Here is a 21,984-nt window from a genome sequence, read left to right as displayed (position 1 = left end):
AGGACGTGGCTAGTGTGGTTATGGAACTTAATTGTAATAAAAGGGAATCAGTTTGAAAAAAAGACTCATTTGTAGAGGGAAATAAAGGTTAAATGAATTCACATGTCTAGATTTTTTGTGACCAAAATAACTACTTGGTATGATCCTCTGTCAAAAGCTGGCATTTTCTATGACTGGAAAAGCTATTTATACATAATATGAGATGAGAATAGTACCTGAGCTTGGTCCCAGTGAAAAATGTGTCAAAAGAACATTGTTTTGGAAAAGAGAATTTTCCATGTCCCAGTTTTAAGAGTTAGGTATCTCTGTAACCTTTTGAGAAGCTATGAAGTGCCAAAACATATTTTTACCTCAGATAATTTTGACCATTTTATTGTTTATTTTTGTCTTGCAGAAAAACATTATAAAATATTTTGTTTATACAGTAGACATGGCAATATTGAGGAAACTGGCCATTGAAGAGCTACTCACTGAGATAATGTGAAGAAATGTAATGAAAAAACTTTTCTGTAGTGCTGCAAGAATGTAATCTCTAGGTAAGCGTCAGCCACTTAGTTTAATTAAGTGTTAAAGCAATCTTCACCCTTTTCTGGAACCCTACATTGGTGTATTTCTGGGAAGTGCTTTTGGTAGTGAGAATCCTCTACATCAAAATCACATAAGTAGGACAAGGTACTGCATGTGTCTTTATTAAGTGTATGTTTCGAATGAGGAGACATTTAACTTGATACGAAAACATTTTTATCAGCCGTTTATCCAGAATTAAGTATTTAAAATTCCACTATATTAACTCATTATTTCTGCATTTTTGCTTACTCTATTTCCTCACTTTGCCTTCTAGTTTCCCTTATAATGTTATCAGTGTGAACAGATTTTCTGCTAGCTTCCCTAAAAAAAAAGCAATAGTGAAAAACAAGAATGTTCACGATATTTCACTTAACTTTCTGAGGAAATACCAACCAATTCTATGCTATGTATTTTCATAATATAACCAAATTAAGTCATGGTGTCATTCTTTTTCCCATTCCAAGTCCAATATATTGTTCCTGAGTTTGGTGTCCGATGCTGAACCAGATGGGGTCTCATGCAGGCTACGTACAATGGATGCATCACTCCTAAAACTGATATTCATCAGTGGAGGCCCTCGGCAAAGATGGTTTGCTCGGGCCCCCTTACCAACCCCGGGTATGGTCCCTTTGATACCCTCGGCAAGGGAATTGTTGCAGTAAATTGTTTTTTAAATCCTGGTCATTAGACATTAATGCTGCACTGGTCAGAGGGTGGGGGGCAAGTTTGGTGCATGGTGGGGGCCAGATCTGTCCCATCTGGAAGCTAGCACATCTCCTTTCACTTGGCAAAATAGCTTTCACTCTAACACTAGGTCCTGCTACAGCCTGAGAAATGGGAACACAAGTTGTATGCAGCCTCTGCTTCCTGGCTGCCATTCAATTTCTACGGGCCAGGCAGATGTTCTGTCCATTTCACTGTATCCAGGAAACTGCTAGAAATGGTCAAGATCTGGTGCAACCAATTCTCCACCCTTTTATGAGGTCTCACATTGAAGTTATAGCAAGAGACCAGAATCCAGGAAGAATTTTGGGTCCATTACCTTTATCTCTTGTATTTTGCCTTGATTTCAGAAAACTGGAACTTGTTTGAACTTTTTTTTGAATTACTTGTTTCCTATTTGGAAACTTTACACCTATAAATGAGATGGATTAAATGATATCAATAAATTAGCACTTAGATTTATAAGGGATCGAAAATGCTGATTGTTATTTAAAATTGCCTCTGTTGTGAACCTCCAAGAGATGCTCGCATCAGTTGTTGCAGGTGGGGGAAAAGTGGGCGCTGATGTCCTTCAAATTTCCTTCTCTGTGGGGAAGAAACTGATTTCTACTTCATGAGATTAGGAACCAATATAACAAAATGCAGGCATAAACCCATGCCCTACTTCTCTTATGAAATATCAGATATAAACCACACTTTCAGTAATGAAAAATCTTTTATTTCTTTAACCGTGAATTAAAATCAGCTTTTTAATTTTTTTTTCTTTTCTTACACTCCTTTATTTAATTGCTGAGAAAATGATCAAGCCATATGTGCCTGGACTTCTGCTTTTGATTTGACTAGTAAGAGGTTCATGAATATCTCTTGAAATATGTGGTGTGTGATTTTTTTTTAATATTCTTTTCCAATGGCAAACTTGGCCTTGGCTTAGCCCTTTCCTCCATCCTTAGTAACAGTGCTGATGCTAGTGCCAAGGTGCCAATATTGCAAGCATTAACATACACCTCATTGCTCTACGGCACTGTAGAGCATCAGTAAGCATAACCATCATGCTCCATGTTCTGTTTTCTCTGTTTCTAAGCTGGTTTATTTTCCTTCTTGCATATTTAATCGTCATATTTTATTCATCATATATTTTTAATCATCATAAAACATTGCACTAATATTTAATACAAAATGAGAAGAATTCCTTGAGCATGATTAACAAATCATGTAGCTATTTCCAACTATAATAAAAACAGGAAGTGCTGGAAAAACTCAGCAGGTGTAGCACCATCTGTGGAGAGAGAGTTAAAAATTTCAATTACAATATGACTGTTCTTTGCAGCTGAAGAGAGCTAGAAATGTGATGGGTTTTATTCTGTTTAAAAAGGCGGAGAATCAGGTGGAACAAAAGGAAAGGTCAGGGATGGGTGGTTTGGGGGGTGGGGGGAGGTTAAATGCTAAAGATGTCATGAAACAAAAGGCAAAGGTAAATAAACAAAGCATGAGTCCAGAGTAGGTGTCAATAGCTGAATAAAAGTCAGCTCAGCCTGAAAGCAAAAACAAGATACTGGGCAAAAATAATTTAAAATGCAGGACAGGGTTCATGGTCTGAAGTTGTTGAACTCAATGCTGAGTCCAGAAGGTTGTAAAGTGCTTCTTCACCTGGAAGGATTGTTTGGGGCCTTGGACAGTGAGAAGAGACAGGGTAAATAGGCAGCTGTTACACCTCCTACAATTGCATGGAAAGATGCTGTAGAAAGGGGATGAGATGTTGGGGGTGTTAGAGGAGTGGATCAAGGCTTCATGGAGTGAACAGTCCCTACGGAATTCTAACAGAGAAGGGGAAAATATGTTTGATGATGGCATCATGCTGGAAGTGGCGGAAATGGAGGAGGATGATCCTTTGAATGTGGAGGCTGGTGGGCGGAAAGTGAGGATAAGTGGAACAGCAATTTACTTGTATTTCTTTCAATTTAGTGTACTGTATTTGCTGCTCACAATGCTGTACATTGGGGAGACCAAATGCAGACTGGGTAGCTGCTTTGCAGAACACCTCTGATCAATCTGCATGTATGACCCTTACCTTTCGGTCGTGCACCATTTCAATTCACCATCTTATTCTTATATGCTCACGTTTATGCTCTTGGCATGCCACAGTGTTCCAAAGAAGCCCAATGAAAGTTGGAGGCACAGGACTTCATCTTTCAGTTAAACACTTTACAAGCTTCTGGACTCAACATGGAGTTCAACAACTTCAGACCATGAACTCTGTCCTCCATTTTGATTTTATTTTTGCCAAGTGCCAGTCTGTACCTTGTTTTTGCTCTCAGACTGAGCTGACCCACTTGGACCTATGCTTTGTTTCTTTTCTACAGCCATTACCCATCCCTTTGCCTTTTGTTTCATAACATCTTTGGTACTTAACCTGCCCTGCCCTCTAACCTATTCCTGACCATGCCTTTTGCTCCACCTGACCCTTACCCTTTTTTCAACAGAATAAAACCCATGACATTTCTACCTCTCTTTAGTTCCAAAGAAGAGTGATATTGGACTTGAAATGTTAACAATGTTTCTCTCTCCACAGATGCTGCCAGACCTGCTGAGTTTTCATAGTGCTTTCTGTTTTTATTTGTGATCTCCAACATGTGCAACATTTTGCTTTAATTTTAGCTACTTACAACTTATTGGTTTACTGGCTTCAAAATGAATTGTGTGTCCATTTAGTAAAATACTGTCATGGGTCTAAGATTCTGACTTTTCAAGGACTCCCGCACCGTAACTATTGAAAAGAATAGAGGCATAAATTGTAGGTCCTGGTTTTTGAGGCATATTGCTATTCTGCGGTTGTGCTAAATCAAGCTGAGTATATGAAACTTCATTGTTTTCATCCTGTCAATAGAAAACATCAGTCAGAACTATTACTGTTCTTTTCCATTTATACTTTGTTAGTGTAATGAGTAAATGTAGACTGGTTGCACATTTCTGTTTCGAATAACTCAAATGTATTAATAAAAACCACCTGTTCTAAATTATACCTTTTCTGAAAGCTTCTAGTGTCAGACACCTAGCTGTTTCATCAACCAAAAGGCATGAGGTGGATGTGAAGAACTGGACTATAACATACCTCTGAAATTGATAGCATTCCTAAACCATGATCATATTTTTTGAAAACAGAAGCAAATGGCAAGACAGAGAACTGGTCACAGAGTTCCAGAAGATAGAAGCTTATTGGCTGAATAATTAAGATGCCAATCATCGCGTGGAAAAAGTGGGGACAGGTTGAAACCCAGTTTTACAGAAGTACAAGATGCATGTTGCAAAATAAGGCAGAAGGAGTTTCCTGAGGTAGGGCAGACTAAGGCTCACAATTTGAAAATGAAAGTCAAAACTTTGAGGTCTACTTGCTGGAAGCCAGTGGAGCTGGGAGAATGTGAGGTGATGTGCATGTAGGTGAGGAGTGGCTGCAACATTTAGAGTTCAACTGGGGCCAGTTGGTCAAAGCTTATGGAGATAATGAGGACAGCTATAAGAAAGTTAGTGAATTTGAACCTCAAGACGATGAAGACATGGAATAATATTTTGGCAGCAGGAAGAGAGGACTGAGTAGAGGTGTGTTCTATGGTAGAGATAGAAGAATTATCTCGATAAAGGAGTGGATGCGAGGAAGGTAGCTGAGCTTAGGGCATGCAATCTGCCATGATTTTGCACTTCCTGATATAAGCCTCTAATTGCAGCCTGAGAGATTAACTGAGCCAAATCCAGAAGCATTTGTGAGTAGGAGCCAGAAAAGATGGCTTCAGATTTGCCAACAGCCTTTGGAGATTTTGACTTGGCTGAGTCTTGATTTCACAAAATGTAAGTTGAAAAGCAGAGCAACAAATTTTGGATTGACAGGGAAGACCGAGAGGTGGAGCTGTGTGTCATATGGAAGGGACGGGATGAGTATTTGGGGTACAAAGTTAGACACTTGGAAGGAAGTTGAATTGAACCCCGAGGTTGCATAGGACCTGGTTAAAATCAATATAATTTTCACCGTCTGTATGTTCTTTATCTAAGCTGTTTCACTGAATTATACAAATGTGCATTTATTATAGTCAATGTTGCTTGATTGATTATTTCTGGATAGACCAACTAAAATTATACAAAATTATCTGTATATATCTGATTTTACAAGTCTGCAAATTGTGATCTTCTAATGATATAAGCTGTGAGAATTTTAAGTAGATTGAAATATGTTAAATACTCATACAATAATATTACGTACAGCAATTTATCAGAGATAAAGATTTACTTACAGAGGAGGAATCACTGTGAGTATTGGCAGCTGCAAGAACAAAATTGAATTAATATTATTAAGTACATGTTAATTATAATTTACACAGATTAAATCTTATACACCTATGATCTTTCTCTATTCGTCAGTCCCCTTCTGGACCCTTTTTCCCTGCCTTGGTATTTTTCTGTTTGCCTTGCAGTTTTTCTCTCCCATGACAGACATTCCCTTTTTATGGCAGCAGTTCTTTGTGATTCTCTTTCTTAGTCTGTTTTACTGTCTCTTGGTTTAGGGGAAGGAAAAGCTTGAAACCAGTGTTAGCAGGCAGTGTAGCAACCTAAGGCTGAAAAGGGGACTAGGGAAGCATTATTAATATCTAAGCCAGTGGCACGGGTGAGTGTCTTAACAAGGCAAATCATATCTGAAAGTTTAAGAGCCACTGTTGTTTTAAAAGTTACATAAGATGTTTGTTGATACCTCTGATTCTGTTTGCAAGCCTATCTCAATATATGCATGCTTGCAACCTTAAAATGCCTTATCACTTCCTCAGGATGTCCTGAAGCACTTAGCATACATTAAGTTACTCTTTTTTTTAAGTGTGGGCTTTGCTGTACTACTTAGTCTTTTTCACGTTTTGTCAGAAAAAAAAATCAAGTTAATCATGGAGCACAAATGGCAGTTTTAAGTATGTTTGCTCAGCGTCAGGACCAGTAAACAAGATTTCTAGAGCATAGAACCTGCAAAAATAAGAACTGAAAAGCAGCAGGATCCACATTTGGGAAATTAGCTGGCCAGCCAGTCCTGATGTTGAGGACTTTAAATTTGCACTCCCACTCTGCCAGTGTTTGCATAACTTAGTGCCATGCCAACAGAGGCTGGAGCTGAAGGAGGCTCTGTTCTAAGCCCTAAATAAAGGAGAGCATAGGTAAGCTCACTGAAGGCCTTGAGTGGGCTTTATTTACATGACAGAAGGGGAGCATGTAGGAGTGGTGCGCAGGAGCTTGGCTGACTTAGGGAAATCTGATTAGAGGCTGAAGCTGGCACTGAGATCAGACGATGATTAAAAACATAAGAAATAAGAGCAGGAGTAGACCATTTGGCCCATCCAGCCTGCTCCACCATTCAATACGATCATGGCTGATCTCGGGCTTCAATTCCATTTTTCTGCCCGCTCCCCGTATCCCTTAATTCCTGGAGACCAAAAATTTGTCTATCCTAACCTTAAAATTATTCAACGATGGAGCATCCACAACACTCTGGGGTAGAGAATTCTAAAGATGCACAACCCTTTTCGTGAAGAAATTTCTCCTCATCTCAGTCCTAAATGATTGATCCCTTATCCTGAGATTGCACCCCCATGTTTTATATCGCCCGACCAATGGAAACAATCTCTCATCGTCCACCCAATCAATTCCCTTCAGAATTTTGATGGTTTCAATGAGATCGCCTCTCATTCTCGTGATTTCTTGACGAAGATGATTTTTGTGACGTTTCTTGTTGTTTGTTTGCAAAAAATAGTTTTTGGTAGAATATATATGATCAGAAAGATTTCTTTGCCATTGGTGAGTTAACCAGATTAGCAAGAATGAGAAGTCTCAAGTGTAACATTTCAGTGTGATATGAATAGTGATATATACGTTGATGTAATCCCTACCTAATGTAAAAACAAAATTTAAACAGGCAGGCTTTTTCCTAAAAATACAGATTTTACAGCAAAATTCAGTGAGGAAAACAGGTAATCTCACTCCCAATATGGCAGAAAACTGCAGTAGTTGGGAAAATAGCAAAACTTGTTCTACCTTGCAAGATTCACATTTTCCTTACTATGAGTAAAATAATAAATGGCATTTTACCTTTTCTTTTTGTTGTCACATTGGTGTAGTCTCCTTCACAATCACTTTCAGAATCAGTTCTTGTAAGTGTATCACCTAGAATAAGTGTTTAAAGAAATTTCAGGTCTGTTCCAAATATTCTCTTCGGTTCACCGTTACTGGTCTCTCTTGTAAGAAGATCCTGCACTCCTTACGGTTATGGATTTTCCTTCACTCTCAAAATCTAGTCTCATGCTAGTATGATGAGGAGTTGCATCAACCATAATCTTACATGTATGATTGCATGTTGCTTCTATAATTCCCTAAAAGGTTGTTTTATTTGCACTTTAGAGAACAGAGAGCGCATATGAGTCATAAAAATGCTTTACTTTACGGTTAAGTGAATGTACAGAGAAACAATTATAGTAAATCTCACCTCAAGTTGATTTAGTTTTGGTAAACTGCCACATAGTATAGGAAATAACAAACAAGCCACCCAATCCCCTTTAGCATCCCTTTCTCTGAATCTGACTGATCCAATCTGTTCATTCCATTAACAAAAGATCATAAAAAATAGGAGCAGGAGTAGGTCATTTGACTCACCGAGTCTGCTCTGCCATTCAATAAGATCATGGCTGATCTGATTAGGGCCTTAACTCCACTTTCCTGCCTCGTTCCACATAACCCTTAATTTCTTGTAGATCAAAAATCTGTCTAACTCAGCCTTGAGTTTATTCAATGACCCAGCCTTCTCTGCTGTCAGTGGAAGAGAATTTCAAAGACTAAGGACCTCTGAAAGAAGAAATTCCTCCTCCTCCATCTTAAATGGGAGATCCCTTATTTTTAAACTATGCTCCCAGTTCTAGATTTCCCCCCACCTGATGAAATATCCTCCCAGCATCTACCCTCTCAAGCCCCCTCAGAACCTTATGTTTCAATAAGATCCCTTCTTATTCTTTTAAACTCCAGTGAGTATAGGCCCAACTTACACAACCTTTCCTCATAAGACAATCTCTTCATTCTAGGAATCAGCCTAGTGAATCTTCTCTGAACTGCTGCCAATGCAAGTATATCCCTCCTTAAGTAAGGAAACCAAAATTGTACATGGTATTCTTGCCCTGTGGTAAGATTTCCACACTTTTACTTTTTCCCCCTTACAATAAAGGCCAACATTCTATTTGCCTTCTTAATTATTTGTTATACCTTCATGCTAGCTGATTCATGTACAAGGACACCCATATAAACAATAGTCTGCCCTTCTATTCCCACCTGCCAGATTTTTGCCTGCTCACTCAACCTATCTTTGCAGATTTTTTGAATTCTGCTCACAACTTGCTTTCCCACCTATCTTTGTATCATCAGTACAATACAGTTGATTTCATTATCCAAGCCATTAATATAGACTATAAATAGTTGGGGCCCCGGCATGGTTCTCTGCAGCACTCCACTAGTTACAGTTTACCAACCTGAAGATGATCCATTTATCCTGACCCTCTTTTCTGTGGTTAGTCAGCCAATCCTCTATCAATGCTAATATATCACCCCCAACACCTTGAGCTCTTCCCTTGTGGAGTAGCCTTTTATATAGCACTTTATCGAATGCCTTTTGGAAATTCCAATACATCACATATACTGGTTCACCTTTATCCACCCTGCTTGTTACATCCTCAAAGAACTGTAATAAATTTTTCAAACATGATTTCTCTTTCAAAAAACCATGTTGATTCTCCCTGGTTGTATTATGATTTTCTAAATGCCCTGTTACTGCCTCCTTAACAATGGATTCTAACATTTTCCCAATGACAGATGTTAGACTAACTGGCCTATAGTTTTCTGCTTTCTGTCACCACCCCCCTTGAATAATGGTGTTACTTTTGCACCTTTCAAATCGGCTGGAACCTTTCCAGAATCTAAGGAATTTTGGAAGGTTACAACCTATGCATCTACTATCTCTGCAACCGCTTCCTTTAAGACGCTAGGATGCAGGCCATCGGGTCCAGGGAACTTGGCAGCATTTAGTCCCATGAGTTTTCCTAGTACTAATTCTCTAGTGATTGTTTTAAATTCTTCTCTCCCTTACCCACTTTTCTGATATTCTTGGGATACTTTTTGTGTACTGTGAAGGCAAATACAGAATATGTGTTCAAAGTGTCTGCCATTTCCTTGATTGTCATTATTAATTCACCTTCTAAGTCTCACCTTCTAAGGGACCAATGCTCACTTTACTTCTAGAAGCTTTGACTATATATTTTTATATTTTTTGCAGCTTCCTCTGATACTCCAATTTCTCCCTCTTATTTTTTAGTCATCCTTTGATGGTTTCTAAAATATTCCCAATCTTCTGGCTTATTGATATAATATATTGGTATATATCTTCAATCTCTGCAGCATTGTACATCACTTCTTTTAATTTGATACCATCCTTAACTTCCTGAGCTAGCACGAATGGTGCATCCTTGTAGAGTCTTTTTTCTCAATGGAATATATCTTTGTTGGGAGTTATAAAATATCTCCTTAAATGCCTGCGACTGCTTCTCTACCATCTTATCTTGTGGCCTATTTTCTCAGTCCACTTTAGCCAATTCTGTCTTCATATCCTTGTATTTTAAGACACTAACTTTAGACCCACATATCTCACCCTCAAACTGATTGTGTCTATCATGTTATGGTCACTTTCACCTAGAGGTTCCTTTACTATGAGGTAATTTATTAATCCTGTTGTATTACACATTACCAGATCCAAAATAGCATGTTCCCTGGTTGGTTCTAGAACATAGTGTTCTAAGAAACCTCCCTGAATATATTCTAGGAACTCGTCCTGCAGACTACCTTTGCTAATTTGATTCATCCAATCTAAATGAAAATTAAAATCTCCCACAATTATTGCAGTGCCTTTCTTACAAACCCCAATTATTTCTTGATTTATACTCTGTCCTATAGTATAGCTACTGTCAGGGGACCTATAAACCATTCCCACCAGTTACTTCTTTCTTTTGCTCTTCCTTATCTCCACCCAAATTGATTCTACATTTTGATCCTCCAAATCAAGATCATTTTCACTACTGTATTGACCTCATCCTTGATTAACATAGCTACCCAACCCCCTTTTCCTTTTTTCCCATTCTGCTGAAATGTTAATACCCTTGAATTTTCAGGTTCCAGCTGTGGCCACTTTGCAACCGTGTCTCTGTAATGGCTATCATAACGTGGTTATTCAATTCTATTTGTGCTACCAATTCATCCATCTTGTTACAAATATTGCATGTATTCAGATTAAGAGCCTTTAATTCTGTCTTTTTACCATTTTTTCCCACTCTACCTTGTCAGTGTTGTCACAATTGACAGGCTGGCCATGTGTTTCTTTGTTTCCTATCTCCTAGGTGGATACAGAGCTATCAGAGTCTGACCTCTGACTCTCTCCCTTACTGAGAGTTGGCCCAGCTGGGCTACCAAATCCAGCCAGCTACTGCTCTCCCCAGAGTGGCAGACAGCTCCAAGTAAATTTACATGCAGAGCACCATTTGAACATACCATGTGGTGTGAATACCTGCTGGAATTATCTGAAAGTGTTAATTTATCTAATTATCTTGATCTGATAATGTTGGCAGTTTTGATGGCAAGCTCATTACTATTCAAAAGAACTCACTTCGACACTTAGCACCCCTATTTTTCAACTCTTTTCTTCTCCACCGATGCTGCCAGACTTGCTGAGTTTTTCCAGGTAATTCTGTTTTTGTTTTGGATTTCTAGCATCTGCAGTTTTTTGTTTTTACCCCTATTTTTCAAATGGCTTCAGTCTGTTAAGGTGTTTTTGACAGTGCTATCAAGCACCACATTCGAAAATAAGCTGTTAACAGTGCTCAGTTCGGGTTCTGCCATGGCCTGACTTGGCTCTAGATCTTATTTCAGCCTTGGTCCAAATATTGATAAGAGAGCTGAATTCCACAGGTGATGTAATAGTGAATATCCTTGAGATCAAGGCGGCATTTGACTGAATGTGGCATCAAGAAGCCCAAGTGAAATTGAAGCCAATGGGAAACGGGGGAAACTCTCCATTGTTTGTAGTCATACAAAAGAAGATGGTTGTTGTTGCTGAAGGTCAATCATCTCAGCTTCAGGGCATCACTACAGGAGTTCCCCAGGGTAGTGTCCTAGACCCTACCATTTTCAGAAGTTTCGTCAGAGATCTTCCCTTCATCAATTCAGAAGTGGGGATGTTCTTTGATGATTGCTCTGAATTCAGTACCACTCACACCTCTTCAGATACTGAGGGAATCTGTGCCTGCAGGCACCATGACCGAGACACCATTCAGGCTTGGGCTGATAAGTGGTAAGCAACATTCATGTCACACAAATGCCAGATAATGATTATCTCCAACAACAGAGAAATCTAATCACCTCCCTTTGACATTCAATGGCATTACATTGCTGGAATGCCTACAATCAATGTCCTGGAGATTACTATCAACTAAAAGCTTAACTGGACCAGCCATATAAATACAATAGCTAGAAGATCAGGTCAGATGCTGGGAATTTTACGATGATTAACTTGCCTCCAGACTCCCCAAAGTCTGTCTACCATCTACAGGGCACAAGTGGGGAATGTGATGCAATAATCACAACTTGCCTGAAGGAATGCAGCTCCAACACTTAAGTTTGGCACTACTCAGGGGAAAGAAGCTTGCTTGATCGGCACCCCCACCACCAACTTAAAACATTCACTCCCGCCATTACTGGCACACAGTTGCAGCAGTATGTATCCACTACAAGATTCACTACAGCGGCCAAGCCTCCAACAGCATCTGCCAAACCTGAAACCTCTACTACCTAGAAGACAATGCAGCAAACATATAGGAACACCACCTGCAAGTTCATCTCCTAGCCACACAAAATCCTTCACTGTCGCTGGATCAAAAGCATTGAATTCCCTCCCTAGTAGCACTATGGGTGTACCTACACCGCATGGATTACAGAAATTCAAAAAGGCAGCTCTCAGCACCTCCTCAAGGGAATTAGAAATGTGGACCTTGCCAACAATCCATGAACAAATAATAAAAAAAAGAAACCAAATAAGGTACTAGGACTTTGTGCATAAACATTTTAGAATCTTGGATTTGACCATGTCAAAACCATGTTATAGCTTAAATCAATGGCAGACTTCTTCTGGCTGCTTAGGCATTTGGGTTCTGAAGATGTGCTCACAGTAACATGGGTAGCTGACTGCTCCATTCAAGTCAGTTGTTCACTGAATGACCTTGTAAATTTTGGTAGGGTTGGTTCTGGCAAACATGGCTGGATTGTGCCTCAGTCCTAGGGCTAAGTTATTGAACTACCAGTATTGAAAATAATAGTGTTAGACAACATCAGCCTGGTAACTCAAGAGTGGAAGATTGAATTTCCATTTAGCCTGGATTCTTGAATGATAATCCTTTGAAGCCATTGAGAACAGCAATATTTCTGAGAAAAATTGGGTCATATGTTGGCACAGTGCAATGGTACTAAAATGGATGATCTGGTAATTTTTTGGCTATTTGTGGGCCCTTGCTTGCACAAATCGGCTGCCATGTTTCTTAAATTATGTATTGACTACACTTCCAAATTGGGTATTGGCTGTAGGTTGATTTGGGATTTTCTGAGGTTATGAATGGTCCTGTAAAAAAGCAAGTTCTTGCTTTACATAGTTCTATTCTCCATCACGTTTTGCACCTTATCTGGCAGTCAGCTTCTGAGTGCCATTTGTAGAGGACTGGGAGCATCACGTCTGGTGACTAGTCTCCAGATAAAGATTTATGGAGGTTTTCATACATTACTTGGTAAAGCACTCGTAATAGGCAATCCTGCTAATGGATTATAGTTTTGTACCTGTTTTAATTAGTATTTGAAGCAGCTAATTATGTAACAAGATTGTGTTAACCATACTCATGACCAGATGTAAACACTTCTGTAATCATACTTTATACTCTAAAGGAACTATAAAAAAGTTTATTAACAATTTTTTTGGTTATTGTATTCTCCTTTTCTGTGCAATTTCTTCATTGGTAAATAACTTAAAAATTGCACTACACAGAAGCAACTCCTGTACTGCTGATTGGGTCAGTTGTCTTACAGTGCATGAAGAAACTCCAACTCTGGGACAGGGGACCATGCATCATGAAGAACAGTGGTTTGTGTCAAGTATAAATTTAAGTGTAAATGATCACTGATTATGAAACAGTATTAACTAATTAATAAAAACAAAAATGTTACATTGATTCCAAAAGCCCTGAATTTTGCCTGAAGCCTCCATTTTTTGGGCAGAATTCAAGCAATGCGTCATTAGCATGTGGCTAACCATTGATGTTTTCAATTTTGGGATGGGAGAAAGAGGAGGTGGGGGCAAACTGGGTGCTAGAAGATTGACTGTCTGTTATACAACTTGCCTAATTTTATTTTACATGATAACCAGTGAGAATCCAGAACATGGGGATATAACCTTAACATGAAAAGGCAAATCAGGAAGCACCTTTTCATACAAAGGGTAGTGGAGATCTGGAACACTCTTCCCCCAAAATGTTGTGTATATTTGAGTGAATTGAAATTTTCAGGACTGCAATTGATACATTTTTGTTAAGTAAGGGTGTCAAAGTATTTGGAGCAAATTGGAAATAGAAATCAGCCGTGATCTAATCTAAGGGCAGACCAAGCTGAATTACCTACTTCTGTTCCCATGTAGTGTGGGACACATTATTCAATAGTACGAGGAAAAGGCAGCAAGAAAAGAAATAGTAGACAAGACAGAAGCACTGTAAACGGGCCATAGTTGCAAAGGACATAGGCGTTGTTAGACGGACTCCACCCTTTTTACTGGAATAGATGGTGTCTCTGTTCATTGTGAGTGCTCATCATATATTGGGTTGTCTTGTCAATTGGAAGGAACTTGATTGGGTTGTTCCTGTGCAAGGGGCTGTGGCATTTTTGTAAAGTGGTTTATGATTAATCTTTGTCAGCTTCATGAGCATGTTGCTGCTCGAGATGTGGGTGAATCTGCAGGCTTTGCTTTTTGGCCTGGCTTCTGTATGGGCCTTTTCTCATTCCTCCTAAAAGGCAATGTCTCAAAATGGCCTTCTGCATGATTTATAATTTTGTAGTACGTGATAATTTTGGAGATCTTTGAGGGGCTACAGAGCAGGACACCCCTCTAACAAAGTCATGAATAGGTATCAGTATCCATGAGTATAATGGGTATTCCTGTTTCCCCATCCTCTGATGGCTGTCTGTTCTGGAAAGAAGGATGCTACAAGTGACTGACAAAGAAAAGGGGTTGTGGCCAGGTACCTGGCACTGGCATCCACTACAACAAATTGCATTTATACGGGCCTTTAATGGAATAAAATATCCCGAGGTGCTCCAATAGAGTGTTACCAAACAATATTTGGTACCAAGTAACATGGGGCAGAAATTTCTCCCTGTCGGGAGGGTTGAGCGAACACAGGTGGGGGTGGGCGCGAACCCGATCAGTGCCCACGATTGGGGCCGCGCTGCCATTTTTTGTTGGCAGGCCAATTAAAGCAGAGAGATGCCTCAGGGAGATTAGCTTAAGGTTTAAACATTTAAATAAAGATAAGAAAATATTTTAAGACATGTCCCCTCATGTGACAGTGTCACATGAGCTGAGACATGTCAATGAATTTTTTCAAGATTTTTTATTTAATTAATAAACCCTTCATGAAATCTCATCCTGCCCGTGGATGAGGTTTCATGAAAAATGCGAAGGCTATCCGGGCTCTTCGCCTGCCCACCAATCTTATGGTTAGACAGGCAGCCCTATTAACAGGTTTAATGATTATTTAAATGGCCTTACTAGGCCTTTGGTAGTTTGGTAGGCACACAGCCAACTCAGCTGCGTGCCTGCCGAACTGAAAATCGAAGTGATGCATGGTGACGTCGGGATGCCCGCCCGACATCACCGTGGGATCCTTGCCAGTCTGTAAGTATCTGGGCCGTTTCCTGCTGTTGTTCTTGCCTTCCATACAGGATGAATTCATTTGCTGTTGCAAAGCAAGCCTGAATAACCTGCTGGATTCTTACTTATTTGACAGATGTCCCTGTAGCACTTTGAAAGGATCCAGCAACATAATAACCTAAACAAAAACAGAATTACCTGGAAAAACTCAGCAGGTCTGGCAGCATCGGCGGAGAAGAAAAGAGTTGACGTTTCGAGTCCTCATGACCCTTCGACAGAAGTTCTGTCGAAGGGTCATGAGGACTCGAAACGTCAACTCTTTTCTTCTCCGCCGATGCTGCCAGACCTGCTGAGTTTTTCCAGGTAATTCTGTTTTTGTTTTGGATTTCCAGCATCCGCAGTTTTTTTGTTTTTATAACATAATAACCTATATTGTTATAGGTTACTAAGACAGATAGTCATAATAACTACAGATAGATAGTTTGAAAATCTTTTTGCAGGAAGCGACAGAGATCCACAATGGCCTTCTTGGTGATCAACCTCAGACATTTCTAGGAAAATGCACCCTTCTGTCCTGTATCTTGCTGCGATGCAAGCATATTTTTCACTGCTTCTACTGGTAGGATTTGACTTTTTTCTCCATCTCCGAGATAATGGACTGAATACCCCATGGTAGACAAGGTACTTGAATAGTTTGGGGTGGAGAAGTTCTTAAATAAATGCCCTCATTGATGCTCCACTCAAAATAAATAGGAAAGTGACTATGAAGACTATCAAAAGTTCCAAAAAAATGTTATCATGGTGTAGGTCATTAAGTTCAAATGATTGTGTGACAGCAGGCCATCCTTCTGCTCCAACCTCAATTGCTTTGGAAGTTCTGGGATCAAAGACACACATCCAAATGCACACATTTATGAGGTTTGTAGCAGAGAACAGCAAAACAATTCTGCCTTCAATTCAGTCCCATTGAAATGTTACAGAGAAGCTGAAGAACTTTCAGAATGGAAGCATTTTCACCTGCTTTGTGCTTGGCTAGTGCCTGTGTTTCAGGTTCACAGAAGCAAAATAACAACCTTTTATTGTCTTCACTCTTGATCAGAAATATGCAACCTTTAAATTGTATTCCTTTTTTTCCAGTTGTTGAAAACAGCATTACAATTGCTGAGGTTCTCACAAAACAGTAAAACACTGCAGGATGATTGAAGGTGGGTTTAGGATTAACTGGAGTGAGATAGTTTTAGTATACCAAGAACATACCGAATTAAGTATACTGCAATATGAAATAAATAAGAAACATTGGAAACAAGCACTTGAAAATACTTTACCATTTCTTTTAAGTGCCCGGATGTTAGTGTAGTCCACTTCGTGATCCCTGTCTGAATCAGCTTCTGTAAATATATAACTTGCTATTAGAGATATGCTGATGCAAACTCTATTTGAATACTTTGCAATGTGACAATATATCAGTTAAAGCACTCAGCTAAATCATATTTTAGTGACTGACTAAGCACAAGATTGTGCAAGACATTTCCAGATGATACCAGTCTATTAACCCCAGAGGTGAAATTTTGATTTTTGGATCCTTAACTGATGTTTGAACTTGGAATTATCCGTAGGTGGGTAGCTGGCCGAAGGGCTTTGTTAATGCAGAATACAGCCACTGTGCATATCGTTTTGCATGGCAGACTTGGAGCAATGTCCCCAGAAGGCTCTGTGTGAGTCTGTTGCTCCACCATCCCAGATATGGTAATTTTTTTAATCCTAAAATGGAGTCTTCCAGCATTTTTCTATACATCAGGCATGTCAGGAATAAATAAACTGTGCTCAATTGATTCGATCTACAAACAATAGTGCTAGTGTTCAAACCTTTACATTTCTGTCCAGCAGGTAATCAGCTAATTCTTGCCCTGATGAGCCAAAGAGGCAATGTCATTAGGAGCAAAATATTTGCAAGAACAGTTTGAAGGATAGTTACCCTCAATTGTTTTAGCACACCTCATAAGAGCTGGTAATCAAGCAGCATTAACAGAGATAAAAACAAAAAAACTGCGGATGCTGGAAATCCAAAACAAAAACAGAATTACCTGGAAAAACTCAGCAGGTCTGGCAGCATCGACGGAGAAGAAAAGAGTTGACGTTTCGAGTCCTCATGACCCTTCGACAGAACTAGTTCTGTCGAAGGGTCATGAGGACTCGAAACGTCAACTCTTTTCTTCTCTGCCGATGCTGCCAGACCTGCTGAGTTTTTCCAGGTAATTCTGTTTTTGTTTAGCATTAACAGAGAGTTGGAACAATGCGACTCCATGGTTAGTGTATTGATAACGATAAAAGGAATGTTCAATGCATTCCATATGGTTTACTTTCAACGAGTAGTCCTGATTGTGCATTACAATTCTCTAATTTCAATGTCAATATCTTTCTTGTTATGCAAAATGAAGAAAACTTCTACTAAAAAATAAAATAAATGAAATCATCTGTAAGCCAGGAAGAACTTTAGGATTTTGGGTGTTGATAATTACCATTTTTTTGCCACACTATATAAACCATCTTGGAAGTTTAACACTTAATTTGTGACAAATGCACCTGCTAGCAACAACATCATCAAGAGTACATTCTATACATTTTCCTGATGTAGAGTTTTCATGTTATTCTTTAATCTTCTATTGTGCCTGCAACCCTCCCCCCCCGCAAGCAAAAATACAACCTTGAGTAGCATACATCAAACAAGAAATAGTACAGAATAAGGGACTTTTAACACAAAGTTAACTGTTTTCAGTTGCCTAAAAATTGTGGCACTAATCCATTGTCCCCTGGTTCTTTTTTTACATAAGAAATAGGAGCAGGAGTAGCCCTTCGAGCCTGCCCTGCCAGTCAATAAGATCATGGCTGGTCTTGACTCCCTTGTCAGTCAAAAATTTGTCTTAACTCAGCCTTGAACATGTTAAATGACCCAGCCTCCACTGCTCACTGGGGGAGAGAATTCCAAACAGTAACAACCTTCTGAGAGAAGAAATTCCTCCTCGCTGTTTTAAACGGGAGACCCCTTATTTTGAAACTGTGCGTCCTAGTTCTAGATTCTCCCATGAGGGGAAACATCGTCTCAACATCTATCCTGTCAAGCCCCCTCAGAATCTTATATGTTTCAATAAGATCACCCCTCATTCTTCTAAACTCCAATGAGTATAGGCCCAACCTGCTCAACCTTTCCTCAAAAGACAACCCCTTCATCCCAGGAATCCGCCTAGTGAATCATCGCTGAACTGTTTCCAATGCAAGTATGTTCCTCTTTAAGTAAGTTGACCAAAACTGCAAACAGTACTCTAGCTGTGGTCTCACCTTGTATTGTTGTAGCAAGACTCCCCTATTTTTATACTTCATTTCCCTTGCAATAAAGGCTATCATTCTGTTTGTCTTAATTACTTGCTGGACCTGCATGCTGGCTTTTTTTGACACTCAGGCCTCTCTGCACTGCAGCATTCTACAGTCAATATTTAATTAAATACTACTCTGCTTTTCTATGCTTCCTACCAAAGTGGACAACCTCACATTTTCCCACATTATTCTCCATGTGCCAAAATTTTTGCCCACTCACATAACCTATCTATATCCCTCTGCAGATTCTTTGTATTCTCTTCACAGCTTGCTTTCCCACCTATCTTTGCATCATCAGCAAATTTGGTTACAATACAGTCAATCCCTTCATCCAAGTTATTTATATAGATTGTAAATAGTTGAGGTGTCAGTACTGATCCCTGCAGTACTCCACTAATTATTGTTTACCAACCTGAAAATGTCCATTTATCCTGACTCTGTCTCCTGAGGGGATCATTTCCTGCACTTCTGCCCTCAGCATTTCCCCTCCTAGAACCTCAATAGAGTTCCACCTCAACAGCCTCCAAATTCAAAGGGTCATCCTCTGCCACTTCCACCATCTCCAGCATGATGCCACCACCAAACACATCCACCTCTCCCTCCCCTGTCAGCGTTCTGAAGGGACTGTTCCCTCTACGACACCCTGATTCACTCCTCTATCACTCCCAAAATCTCATCCCCTTCCCATAGCACCTTCCCATGCAGTTGCAGGAGTTGCAACACCTGTCCTTTTATCTCCTTCCTCCTCACTGTTCCAGGCCCCAAATGCTCCTTCTAGCTGAAGCAGGGATTTGCTTGTACTTTCAATTTAGTCTTCTATATTTGCTGCTCACAATGCGGTCTCCTCTACACTAGGAAGACCAAATGCAGACTCTGTGATCACCTCTGCTCAGTCCGCAAGCATGATCCAGACTTGGTTGTTTGCCATTTTAATTCACCACCTTGCTCTTATGCTCATTTCTGTCCTCCGCCTGCTGCAATGTTCCAGTGAAGCCCAATGCACGCTGGAGGAACAGCACCCCATCATCTGATTAGGCACTTTACAGCCTTCTGCACTCAAACATTTAAGTTCAACAACTTCAGACCATGAATTCTGTCCTTCATTTTGATGCTTTCTTTTTGCCCAGTGCCAATCTTGTTTTCATGTTTTTGCTTCAGAGCAGTTCTTTCTTCTGCCATGAAAACTTACTGTGGACCAATGCTTTGTTTCTTTACTACAAGCGTTACCACTCACTTTGCCTTTGGTTCTATGACATATTAGTCATTTAATCTCTCCCGCTGTCTAACCCATCCCTAGCCTTCTTTTTTGTTCTACCTGACATTCCCCATATTTTAAAAAGCATAAAACCCATCTACTTCTCTTCACTTCTGAAGAAGAGTCATTTTGGACTCGAAACATGACCTCTCTTTCTCTCTCCACAGATGCTGATAGACATGCTGAATTTTACCAGCACTTTCTGTTTCTATTTCAGATTTCCAGCATCCTCAGTAGTTTGCTTTTATGTAAGTATTGATAAATTGGATTAATTGCTTTGCAGAACAATATTACTGCAGTTGAGGCTGTATAAATATTGCCCTTAGAGTGCAACTGATTGAGGTTGAATAACATACAAGGTAAAATAAAGTACTCTAGGGATGTGAAGCGATACTGTAATACACTATTTATTGTCTATCCACAGTTATCTATGAGTATTAAAGTGAACTCATTCCATCATTTCTGAAGATCTTACACCTGTAAACATAACTTATTTGCCTTGCTGTTCAATCAATATGTCAGAATCCACTTGGTTGAATCCTGCAAACATAGAATTTCAGTCAATATTATTGAAGGAACATTGTTCTTGAGTTATTGTGAACTGAGTTTCAATGCCAAGTATTATCTTTTTTAAACAATACAATTTCTCCTCTGATTGCAGGAGATTCCACAAAGATGTTGGGATATAGATGGCAGATATAGTTCTAAGCAGAAAAATTTGGTGATGCAGACTTTTGAGTTAAGAACCATGAAGGAAATATGCCCTGAGTGGAACGAACCAAGGATGGGCAATAAATGCTGGCCTAGGCAGCAATGCCCACATCCCGTGAAAGAATAAATAAAATAAAAAATTGTTAACAGACTTGAGGAACAGAGAAATCCTGAGGTTCAGGTGCACAAATTTTTAAGATGCAAGTGTAGGTAGAAAAAACTATTAACTTTACATTTGACCAATGTAGTTTAGTGCAGCAGAGATTTGGATATTCATGAATGGTGAGGATGGGGGGGCTGATCAAGAGACCATAGGAAAGATCAAGTCTGAAGATGGCATAGATGAGTGTTTCAGTGGCAGGTGGGCTGAGATGTGGATGGAGTTGGCTGGTACCACAAAAGTTATAGTAAGTCTTTGTGATGGAAAGGATGGGAGAGTCTGAAGCTGTGTTCAGATTGAATAGGACAGTCTGGATCAGCCTGAGGCAGTGGTCGGTTATGCCCAAAACTGGAGTGGACATAAGTTGGGTGGAGAGATGAAGTATCCAACTCTCTTGAACAGAATTTTGTAAATGGGGCAGAAACGTTAAGATACAGCTTCTACCTCATTTTCCACCCTGAATATCTGCCCATATTGCATTGAAAAAATTGTGCGATTTCTAATCTATGGTCTTTTCAAATCTTGGACTATCTACATTTTTTGCTGGTAGTAAATTGAAATCTGTTATCCCAATTATACAGTACTTTGGAACAAGGAGAAAATGAACATGAATGGGACAAATTAAGAAAAAATATCCGTTTGCAGTATAGCTATGTGATATTAGTTTTGTACCCTTTGAATAGGTTGTGCCAGAACATCATTAAGCTGCTGCACACTGTACCTGGAGCAAACTGTGCAAGTATGTCAACATTATGGAACATTCTTTTACCTTTTTCAATATATTTTTATACAGTTGCAACAGCAAGTGAATAGAAATTGTGAACTCACTATAATTGGTTATAGTCGTTTGTTGTACAGAACTTAAGTATTACTGAAAAAAGACGTGCTGTCAAAGCTTTCCTTACACACATCAGGACAATTCGCAAGAATACCAAATTGTAAAGGGAACAACAATTTATACTGCATAAGAAGAGAGTGCTGATTGGTTGGCAAGTAGACTCTGATCGTTAGAGATATTGCCATAGAGAATGCACCAGTTAACTGATAACTGACAGTTAACTGCCAAACTTTGTTTAAATTCAAACCAAACAGATTGACTCTTGATTGGCCCAGGGAATTAAACCAGGGAATAGCTATCATATATTTTGTTTAGTTGAAAAAGGCACAATGTGTGTACATGTTCCT

The 21,984-nt window shown here is 39.4% G+C and overlaps 1 protein-coding gene across 7 annotated transcripts in view; it reads right to left on the bottom strand.

Moving 5' to 3' along the window:
• Positions 1-21,984, bottom strand: part of LOC121293589 (platelet endothelial cell adhesion molecule-like) — a 92,113-nt gene that overhangs the window by 11,585 nt on the left and 58,544 nt on the right. For 5 of the 7 annotated variants that reach the window (XM_041216664.1, XM_041216662.1, XM_041216667.1 and 2 more), the window contains 4 exons: positions 16,627-16,689; positions 7,402-7,476; positions 5,571-5,599; positions 3,876-4,164 (listed from right to left, as the gene is read on the bottom strand). In XM_041216664.1, coding sequence (XP_041072598.1) covers positions 4,018-4,164; positions 5,571-5,599; positions 7,402-7,476; positions 16,627-16,689 — 314 coding nt within the window. In that variant the 3' untranslated portion in view covers positions 3,876-4,017. Of the gene's footprint in view, positions 1-3,875; positions 4,165-5,570; positions 5,600-7,401; positions 7,477-16,626; positions 16,690-20,405; positions 20,469-21,984 lie in introns of those variants that run through there. The other 2 variants (XM_041216665.1, XM_041216666.1) reach the window with 2 other exon arrangements.

The sequence above is a fragment of the Carcharodon carcharias genome, chromosome 22, assembly GCF_017639515.1.
Source record: "Carcharodon carcharias isolate sCarCar2 chromosome 22, sCarCar2.pri, whole genome shotgun sequence".
Taxonomy (NCBI): domain Eukaryota; kingdom Metazoa; phylum Chordata; class Chondrichthyes; order Lamniformes; family Lamnidae; genus Carcharodon; species Carcharodon carcharias.
This window is presented reverse-complemented; position numbering and strand designations above follow the sequence as displayed.